The sequence below is a fragment of the Poromitra crassiceps genome (assembly GCF_964638095.1).
Source record: "Poromitra crassiceps genome assembly, chromosome: 29".
Taxonomy (NCBI): Eukaryota; Metazoa; Chordata; class Actinopteri; order Beryciformes; family Melamphaidae; genus Poromitra; species Poromitra crassiceps.
This window is the reverse complement of record NC_139641.1, coordinates 15,077,924-15,088,865: the sequence shown is the minus strand read 5'-3', so window position 1 is coordinate 15,088,865 and position 10,942 is coordinate 15,077,924. Positions and strand designations below refer to the sequence as shown.

At 42.2% G+C, this 10,942-nt stretch overlaps 1 protein-coding gene across 1 annotated transcript; it reads left to right on the top strand.

The window, feature by feature from the left end:
* The first annotated feature begins 5,901 nt into the window (after nucleotides 1-5,901).
* LOC310800213 (uncharacterized protein) lies at nucleotides 5,902-10,448 on the top strand. Its single transcript, XM_083662798.1, has 5 exons — nucleotides 5,902-6,015; nucleotides 7,809-7,925; nucleotides 8,010-8,153; nucleotides 8,456-8,569; nucleotides 9,622-10,448. The coding sequence occupies exons 1-5, from the start codon at nucleotides 5,970-5,972 to the stop codon at nucleotides 9,807-9,809; spliced, it is 609 nt and encodes a 202-aa protein (XP_083518924.1). The 5' UTR covers nucleotides 5,902-5,969; the 3' UTR covers nucleotides 9,810-10,448.
* The last annotated feature ends 494 nt before the right edge of the window (nucleotides 10,449-10,942 follow it).

Below are 10,942 nucleotides of genomic sequence, written 5' to 3'. Positions count from 1 at the left end.
ACTTCTAACACAAATTCTGTCCAACAGATCAGCAGTCCCTACTACCAGTCCCTACCAGAGGTGTAGTGCTATCTAGAGAAGTGGGGGAACGCACCTATATGGGGAACACCTGCACACGCACAGGTCCCAACAAAGCCCCCCCCCCCCCCCCCCCGCCCCCCCCGCGCACGCACACACGCTAACGTTCACGCAGCCTATTCATTAATTAATCGTTCGGGGCGGGCAATTGCTTATACCAACGAATTAAACGAGCAAACTCACAGATTCCTCAAGTGCTGCAAACCACTGTCACTGTGTCCTCTATAAACACTGCAGAAGCCCGTGACATTTGCAGCTCTGAAACTAAAATACGTATATGGGCACAGCAGAGCAGAGTCAGTTATCAGCACAAACAGCTAAACAATCTCTCAACCAGCGATCACACAAGTTGCACAACTGGCATCTGGCGATGCAAATTGCAATGGGGTGATTAACGCTAACTTTTGATTCAACCGCGTTGAAAAGAAACACGCTTTTAACATTGTTTCTTCATGCTTGTAAACGTACCTTTTTAGCAGCTGGTCCGAAAAATGAAAGGATGTTTGGCTGCCTTTTTCATCTTTACTTGTTATAGTGAGGTACTGGTGGAAAAAAATATATTTTGATGCTGAAAAAGCCAGTATGTTTCAGTATAGCTTTTATTAAACTGAGGTTTCCCCCGCGCTGTAGTTAGGGTGGAATGTTTCCTTTTCCTTCAAGCCACGAGTTGATGCTGTGTGAATCATTCAGCCCACCTTAAATATAGTTAAGGTGGAATGTTTCCTTCTATCTTCAAGCCGCGAGTTGATGCTGTGTGAATAATTCAGCCCACCTTAAATATAGGACAAATGACAACGTTGTCAAGTTTCACTCGTTTTATTGGCTCGACATGCACACACACACTGACACACACAAAACACCCCTTGGAGAAGTATGGGAACGCCGTTCCCACGCGTTCTGCCGGGACTACACCTATGGTCCCTACAGGATTTACTTTCACTGTATGATGTTGGTCATTTTTTAAGTATTTGCCGAAAGTCTTGACTGGCTGACAAGTAAAACAAAAAGGATTACAACTTTGTGTTGACAACATAGTTGGATTTACTGGTGAAACGTCCAATAATCCTGGCATGAGTGGGGCAGAGGTTCCATGACAGAGGCACACTAAAGCTTATTTCTAAAAGTTATTACCCACTATAGTGTGTGTGTGTGTGTGTGTGTGTGTGTGTGTGTGTGTGTGTGTGTGTGTGTGTGTGTGTGTGTGTGGGTGTGTGTGGGTGTGTGTGTGTCCGTGCAAGGATCCATTCATTGACACACACACACACACACATCCATGATAGTACATTTCTTCTTCATAACACAAAGCATATTTCAAACTGCATTTTCATAATTGGTTAGAAAAAACATTACATACAAATATTATATCTCAACCAAATTGCATAATGTTCATGAGTATGAAGTTCTTACTGTGTGTTCATGAGTATATTACTTCAAACTTTTAAACAATGGTCTGTTATAAGCTTTGACGGGAAATCTACTCGCGTCTTCATGTTTACAGATAGCACGGCCACCTGCAAGGTCGAAATACGTAATTTATTACACAGCACTTGATAATAAAATAAGGCCGTCTTTGTTCTAGGCCAGACCTCAAGAGCTTTTTTGGTGGGAAACTGCAGAAGGATGATTACATAATTCAGTGCTTTTCTCACACTAACTGTTCTCAATTGCACATGGGCACATGGGCAGCTCTCAACATCAATCCCAAACACATGGGTTGTATGCAATCACATATGATCACCCTATTGATTAGAATATGGGCCGTCTGTAAACATCAATACTAGCTAGCTAGCTAGCTAGCTCAGAGATGATCAGATAGCTAGCTCGGAGATTACTGGCTAATGTTATATCTCTGAGCAAACTTTTAGTCTGCTTACACACTTGGCAGCTAACAAGCTAACTGATGCACCTTTAAAGTAATGCTAGTCACTGTTTCCTATTCTGATTGAGCATTATGTATCAATCATATTTCCTATCTACTAAGGAACTAACAACTAATCATGAACTAATGATTAACTACTATACTCACAATGTGACCTTAACTAATGATTAACTAATGATTAACTAATATATTCACGCATTGACATTTATTAATCATTAACGAACGATTAACTACTCTACTCATGGAACTGACCGACTAATCAGTAACTACGGTAATGATTAACTACTATATTCACGAGCTGACATTTAGTAATCATTAAGTATTGATTAACTACTCTACTCAGGAACTTAGATACTAATCATTAACTATGATTAACTAATGATTGACTAATGACAAATTATTCCTTAGCTACTCATTAACTAACTATTAGTTAATGATTAGTTTACTAGTAACTACTACAGTATTTGTGTACGTTATTGTAAAGTGTTACCGAAATCTTTTCTCTTCCATTAGTCTCATCTAGTGTCATCTAGAGCAGGGGTTCCCAACCTTTTTTGTGCCAAGGACCGGTAGATACATGGAAAAAAAAGTTGCGGACCGGTTGTCAATTTTAATGGTTTTAGTTACATATATATTTACTCACCAGGGGCCAGTTGCACCAAGTGGTCTTACGACTGGTCTTAAGCTACGCCGGTCATAACTTTACAACCTAACAGCTACGCCGGTTGCACCAAGAGGGCTTAAGCCTTCTTTTCACTACGCCCAGGCGCAACTCTTACGCCTGGTCAGGAGGAGGCCTAATGAAGTGCCTGCCTGTAACAGAGATCTCCGTGTCTATCAGCGGAGACCTGCTGTAATTGAGTCCTTACCGTCCTCATCGTCGTAATGTCGCCTTTGAAGAATGAAGTTAGATTATAACAAACTAGTTGTGTGGCTTAGCCTTCCCAAATGTTGAGGGTCATTTTTTAGAATGTAATAGATAGAATTGGGAACGTTACATTCAATTTCATTCAGACTGCCTGACACTAATCGCCGCCGCCATTTTCCCCTGGGGCTTCTACAGGAGGAGGGGGGTGGGAGGAGGGAGGGTGTAGTGACGCACATACAGTAGTGGGTGACGGCGCGAGGCACATTTTTGGCCCAATCAGGGGGCATTCCCCGACAATTCACATGGACGCACATTGCTACGACCAGCGTAGTTAAGACCAGATGTAAGCCCTATTGGTGCAACAGGCGTAAATCCACTCTAAAGACTGGTCTTAACTAAGACCGACGTAGGAGTTACGACCAGGCATAGTTAATACCACTTGGTGCAACCGGCCCCAGGTGTCGACAAAGGGTAAATAACAGCCTTTTGTGTTGTACTGCATGTAGCCTATACAGTATTTATGTTTTTGTTTGAACTTCAAACATAAATAAACGTCAACTTGAAACTATGTTTCAACTACCATACACAGCCTATAATATTATAGCCTATGTTTATAAAAATAAATAAAAAATAAATGTACCTCTCAAAAATCTGAGGGGGCAATTGCCCCCTCAGTTACAATGGGCATGACGCTTCTGGTCAGAGGTGAGTGTCACTTCACCTGCCTTAGTGCCTTCTCCTCCCCGTCAAAAGTGAACCAAGAAAATACATTTTAAAAGGCTGTAGGCTGCATTAGTTTAGTTTCCCTCTTTTTTTTTTTTACTTTTGTTTCTGTTTGACATCTACTAGACTAGCGTTTAATCCTGGTCACTTTCAGTAGTCTGGAGCCGTTTTGAAGCATTTCTGCTGATTCATATAAGGCAAACAACTCATTGACAAAGCACCCGGACGATTTTTATTGTGAAGAACCGACAGATACAGCTGTGACTATTGACAGAGAAGGAGAGAGAGAGAGGGGGCGAAGAGAAAAGATGTGACTGAAACAACTGAGCAGATTGTGGGAGAAACCAACAGAGATGTGCACAGACAGTTTAGGGGCCAGGTGCATTTCAATCAGGAGAGACTAGAGACCAAAGGATGAATAAAGTGATATTTATTACAATAAAGTGAATAATTTACTACAGAAAGAATGTTGAGAATAAAGTATTGTTATTAGTCTTTGGCGGTTAGACACCGCAGGGAGATGTTGAGAGAGCTGCACCAGCCCAGATCAGCATCCAGATATATCCCCCTGCAGTGTCTAGATACTGGTGGTGCTGGTGATCTCCTTCTGAGACTCATGACTCTTCCGACTGAAGAATGGGATAGGACTGCGATGACCGGGAGGAGAAGGGGAGGAGGGTGCGAGCCTGACAGCAGCGATGATTGAGAGGCTGAATGAGACAGAAACAAGCATATTTAAGGAACCCGCCTCCAAGCAATTGGCTTACGACTGGGTTGTGGAGCAACGTGATAGGGTGAGAGGTGATCAGAGCAGTGATGTGACACTATGCAATTGGTTAACAGAGACTGGGCGGCAACCAGCTGATTGTTCATTGAAGCCCAGAAATTGACAGCTTATTATGATCTTGTGAGTAGATTGAAGAGTGGAGATATAAAGTGCATTAAAGAAGTGTAAAAGATATTATAGTCTTCCTGCTTGAACTTACGTTGAGAACTACATTTCAATCAGGAGAGACTAGAGACCAAAGGATGAATAAAGTGATATTTATTACAATAAAGTGAATAATTTACTACAGAAAGAATGTTGAGAATAAAGTATTGTTATTAGTCTTTGGCGGTTAGACACCGCAGGGAGATGTTGAGAGAGCTGCACCAGCCCAGATCAGCATCCAGATATATCCCCCTGCAGTGTCTAGATACTGGTGGTGCTGGTGATCTCCTTCTGAGACTCATGACTCTTCCGACTGAAGAATGGGATAGGACTGCGATGACCGGGAGGAGAAGGGGAGGAGGGTGCGAGCCTGACAGCAGCGATGATTGAGAGGCTGAATGAGACAGAAACAAGCATATTTAAGGAACCCGCCTCCAAGCAATTGGCTTACGACTGGGTTGTGGAGCAACGTGATAGGGTGAGAGGTGATCAGAGCAGTGATGTGACACTATGCAATTGGTTAACAGAGACTGGGCGGCAACCAGCTGATTGTTCATTGAAGCCCAGAAATTGACAGCTTATTATGATCTTGTGAGTAGATTGAAGAGTGGAGATATAAAGTGCATTAAAGAAGTGTAAAAGATATTATAGTCTTCCTGCTTGAACTTACGTTGAGAACTACATTAAGTGAAAAAGGGGCACCCCCCTCAACATTATTTCAAGTCAGGCCCGGATAAACGCAGAGTAACCAGTGACACACTTGAGGTGCTCCCCTGCTACCTATTTACATGTAAAAAAAATAAATGGATAAATAAAGAAAAATCTCTTTATTTTCACACAATTTGAAATCACACAATTGATCAGTGAAATACTGTAATTTATAGATCAATTATGCTATAACTTATTTTTGACTGATACTTATGCTTATATTAACCCAGTGGCACTCATATTTCTGGTTTATTTCAAGAAAAACATTTTGGCTAGTGGAAATTCTAATTGGCTGGTAACTTTAAAATCTAGCAGCCATTTTGGCTGGTGATCAAAAGTTAATTTCAAGCCCTGCAGGGAGAGCAGGCGGTGACATGGGAGTGAGAAAAGGAGTAAATCTAATCCTAATGTTAATTTAAAATGAGATATTCCTATAAATCTGGCTTCAAATGACCAAAATCTTTATATGCTAATAATAATAATAATAATAATAATAATAATAATAGTAATAATAATAATAATAATAATAATAATAATAAATGCTGGTGATTCACAGATGTATGTGTGTGTGTGAGTGTGTGTGTGTGGGGGGGGGGGGATGGGGGGCCGAATCAAGTCTCGCCTAGGGCTCCAATATGACTAGAGCCGGCCCTGCAAATAGCATATCTCTGTGTTCAACAAGAGATGCAATGTCATCCTGAGACCACTCCTCCTACTTAGCAGAACTATTAAAGCTGACTGCCCAAACGTTGAGCCATTTGGACTCCACCCACCATCCTGAAATGCATCTTCTTATTCTGATCATAGGGAGTGTACTTCTCCCCAAAGGTAGGATTTTTTTTATTGAAGTCTTGTTATCTGTTTTCCTTTGAGTATTAAGGGTTTTGTATAGTATATAGTATATAGTATATAGTATATATATATAGTATATAGTATATATATATAGTATATAGTATATAGTATATATATAGTATATAGTATATATATAGCATATAGTGGGGTCCCACAGTTGAAGGGGAGTAGTGTACATTTAGTGTCAACAAACCAGGTTCTCTGTAGAAACCCTTCAAGAACATTTCAGAATACTGAAACACAAGAATATAAGTTTAAAAAAACTATTTGGATTCAAAGGTAGAATTTTAGAATCTACCGATGTACTAAAAAGGAATGCTGCTTTGGCTTCAGTGTCGTCTGGAAAGGTGCTCCTTGCAGTTTGGGTGAGGGGGTCGTGTTTGAGCAGAAAAATATATCCAAGGTACTCTCCCCATAGCAAAAGTAAAAGCCATTATATATTGGCTAATACATACTAAACGTTGTTGGCTTCATGTAGAGGTGCTTACAGCAGTTTGGGTGACAGGATCATGTTTCATCATAAAAAAAGGCTTTTGTCTGCTTGTGTTTGTCTGTATATCTTTTTGCTTTTGTGTCATAGGACACAAAAGCATATAGTCAGGTGGCTTAGCAAATTGATGTGTACATTCCTGACAAAAGCAACACATTTTTTCCATGTACTGACAATTCCCTTAGATTGCAATTTTTGATAGGATCCACTTAAAAAAAATAAAAATATATTTTTCAAAAAAATAAAAACTGTCCAAATTGCAAGCAACTTTTGTTGTTCAGCTAACATTGCTCTACAAATGTGCATCAAGGAGCCTTGGGGTCCAACTGGAAAGTTTTTGAGATATTTTGAAAGTTTTGGAAAACACATTTTTGACATCTCCTCCTAGCCCGCTTCACCGATCTCCACCAACATCGCTATTGGATGTATAGCTGCAAGCAGCCATGACAAGGGATTAAGCCTTTTCTGAACGGTACTGAGGTCGCAAAAAAATGTCTGTGGTTCTCATGACACGGTCAACATATATCCCTTGATATATCTGCCAAGTTTTCTGATCATTGAACAAACAGATGTGGAGTTATGGCCTTTTTTGTTAGGCCACCCACATTTTTGATGTTTGCGGTGGCCCCTTTTGGTTGAAATGCACAAAATTAAGTACCCATGGTCTTTGATGATATCTCTAAACATGTTCCCAAATTTTTGTGACGATTCGATAATCGGACATGAAAAAAACGTGTTTTCCAAAACTTTCAAAATATCTCCAAAACTTTAGTGGATCTCGAGGGTCCTTGAGGCAAATTTGTAGACTAAGGTCAGCTGAACACGTGAAAAATTAATTTTTAATTTTTTGAAGTGGATCCTATCAAAAATGGAAAGCTATGGCTATGGGATGGGTAGCATTTGGGGAAATGTTGGTGCTTTTGTCAGAACTGTCCACATCCAGCTCAAATCTAGTGCTAAGCTGCCCGACTAACAATGCTTATGTGTACTCCTGCATTGCGTTTATTAATGTTTTATAACTTCAGCCTGCCAGGGACTGCAGATGAAAATTAGCCTGTATGACTAAGTCAGACACATTTACATGATGGACTCAGGTGCTCATGTTAATTAATGTGCATTGTCCCCTTTCAAATTATATTATACTCAATGTATACAGTATATGCAGGGGCTGTGCAGACTGCCACCGCCTTTGGTGTCTGCTTTCATCACTCTGCTTTACATGTTGATATTACAAAAACCTCATGTTGAGCTTGTCTGACTTGTTCACCTGTTCCCTCAGTCTACACCCTGACATGCTATGACTGCGTCGCTGGACCCTCAGGAGCCTGCACAGCCACAGAGACCAAACCTTGTTCCCTGGGTCAATGTACAACATTTTTCATGGGTATATACATGGGTATGTAGCTGTGCATTTTTTTTTTCTGCAACTAAGAGTCTGGCATTTGACATCATTTGACAAAGGCTATTGTTTTTTGTGCAGGTCAAACAGAACTTTCTAAAATGACCATGATGTCTTGTGGTGTCGCTGCTCAGTGTATGAGCGGCTCCATGAACTTTGGAGTCTCCAGGACCTCAATAAGCAACAAGTGCTGCTCCACTGAACTCTGCAACAAAGCTGCCGCTGGTAACCTCCTTATATTTACTGTTTTGATCATCACGCAATCTCCGCCCATGCCTTTAATCTGGAAAATTGTCAATTAAGACACATTTAATAATACACATTTATTTGTTGTTTTCTCAAGACATTATTTTATTGTGTTGTCGTTGTTATTGTAATCTGTGTGTGTGTGTGTGTGTGTGTGTGTGTGTGTGTGTGTGTGTGTGTGTGTGTGGGGGGGGGGGGGGTAAATGTGTCTGCTAAATTGCTCAACAAGGCATATATTGATGTATGGAAGCACTATAAACAATCTAAGTTTCATCTTCCAGCGGCCAGTACGCCTTCTCCCAACGGTAAGAAGTGCTATGGCTGCAATGACCAGGGGGACTGCATGAGTGTTCTAAAGTGCTTGGGGGATGAGGACCGCTGCATCTCAGCAACAGGTAAACAGGCCTATGACGTCAGACGACTCACTCCAATTCACATTCCTCAGCTCAGAGGCAGGGGCGGACTGGGATCATAATTCAGGCCGAGCATTAGATACCAAGGAGGCCAGGCCGATAAATTTGGGCCGTTTGAAGCCCAATTTGGGCCGTTTAAAGCCAGATTTGGGTCGTTTGAAGCCCAATTTGGGTCGTGGGGAAGCCAGATTCGGGCCGTTTGAAGCCCAATTTGGGCCGTTTGAAGCCAGATTTGGGCCATTTGAAGCCCAATTTGGGTCGTTTGAAGCCAGATTTGGGCCGTTTGAAGCCCAATTTGGGCCGTTTGAAGCCAGATCGGCCGAGTCATACCAAAGACTATAAAAATGGGACCCATTTGCCTGCCTGCTTGGCACTCAGCATCAAAGGGTTGGAATTGGGGGGTTAGATCACCAAATGATTCCCGAGCGCTGCACTGCTGCTGCTCACCGCTCCCCCAGGGGATGGGTCAAATGCGGAAAACAAATTTCACACACTCAGGTGTGTGACAATCGTTGGGACTTTACCTTTACCTTACTCAGCATCAAAGGGTTGGAATTGGGGGGTTAAATCACCATGTGATTCCCGAGCGCGGCGCACGCTGCCGTTCACCGCTCCCCCAGGGGATGGGTCAAATGCGGAGAACAAATTTCACACATTGTGTGACAATCAGTGGGACTTTACCTTTACCTTTAGATTTGGGCCGTTTGAAGCCCAATTTGAGCCGTTTGAAGCCCAATTTGGGCCGTTTGAAGCCCAATTTGGGCCGAGTCCAATTTTACAATGAGATGCGCCCACTTTAACCCTGAATAAAGTAATAAAACCACTAGTAAACCAGTAGGCAGCGCCTGGCCTGCTGTTCAGGGAGTGGCCTGACTGCGGGCACCAATTCTTTTTTTTTTATTTCTTTTTTTTTTGCAGGCCAGGCCAGGCCACCGGGCATTGTCCGCGCCTGCTCAGAGGAGATGTTGAGTGATGCAGTAGAACAGATGGGTCAAACATTAAGCCCATCGCTAACATTGTTTTCCTTCTCATAGTGGCAGGGAAGGGCATGAAGGGCTGCGCCTCCAAGTCCATCTGTTCAGGAATACAGGGACCGGCAGCAGCAGCCCTGGGAAAAGATGTGAAATGCTGTGAGGGTGACATGTGCAACAGTGTCAGCAGCATCGGCGTCAGCCTCCTGCTCCTGGTGGCACCAATGCTCTCGTCTGCCATTTTCTTCTAAGTGATGGAGACAAAATAACCTCAGTGTTCAGTTTCCCTCCTCACCTCTGTATGGCCTCACCACTCATCCTCCCTCTTCATGTCTCATATCTAACCCTGCCTGTTACAGTGTCTGTTGTGTTCTATTTTGTGTTATATGTTCAGGTCTTTCTCCACTCCTTTTCTGTGTATGCAGCACCTTGTGGACGAGATGTTTGGATTATCCTCTACCCATGACCACATTCTCTTCAGCTTTTATGCACAGGATAGGATGTCTATATATATATATATATATATATTGGGACATACTGTATTCGGTGTTGCTACCCCAACATAATGGGCAGTGGGAAGTTGTGCATGTAGTCTATTGTCCATATTTGTCTGCATTATGTTTGGTTTCTGCTATACACATTGTAGTGCTATCTAGTGGGTGCATTTTGCATCTGTGAGTTCACTGGCTTTGTGCTCAGGTGTTTGCAATCATCTCTTGCTAAATAGGGGGAAACCCTGTGAGCTGGTGGTCATACCCTGAAGAAGGCTGTTTGTGCCGCTACGTGTGGGTCATGTCCCAGCTCTTTTAACATGCACTAACTATGTTTTTAAGCCTTCCAAAATGAAATAGCCATCTACAGTAAATAAAGGCTTTTTACTTTCTGCCAGAAGTGTGCGTTGGACCTTTCTTTTTTGAACCTTTGTGATCCTCACCAAAGAGCACCTTCACCACACCAGTTGTGGACTTCCGAGCACTCTGGACCTTTGTTCTTCTTCATAATTCCCATAATATCTACTTAATTTGATGAACATTTGTATAAAGTATAGCCAGGCAATGTATGACAAATTAACATAGGCAGATTTCCCTCTGACCTTTCCGTCAAGCCCCCCCCCCCCCCCTTATGTTGTTTGCATATTACCTATAAAGTTAAATTAAACAGCAACTGATTATACTGTATGTTTGCATTATATAAGTGTTAGCAACATCTCTCTCCAGTTGCTGCCCTATTGTTAAACTGTGGTCCCTATCGTTGCATCGGCGCTGTTTCTAGGCCGAGCGCCTGGCGCAGCCCAAATCAGTGGGCGTGGACCAGCGCACTTGATATCTTGGTCTTGGCGCTAGACGCAGCCTAAAGCATTACAACCACGCCTTTTAAGCGTAAA

What these genes read in the sequence shown, in the direction of transcription:
- LOC310800213 (XM_083662798.1), top strand. Translation starts at nt 5,970, where the DNA reads ATGCATCTTCTTATTCTGATCATAGGGAGTGTACTTCTCCCCAAAG. An exon ending in GAGTGTACTTCTCCCCAAAG is followed by an intron (nt 6,016 to 7,808) that starts GTAGGATTTTTT and finishes CTGTTCCCTCAG; the next exon opens with TCTACACCCTGACATGCTAT. An exon ending in CCGCTGCATCTCAGCAACAG is followed by an intron (nt 8,570 to 9,621) that starts GTAAACAGGCCT and finishes TCCTTCTCATAG; the next exon opens with TGGCAGGGAAGGGCATGAAG.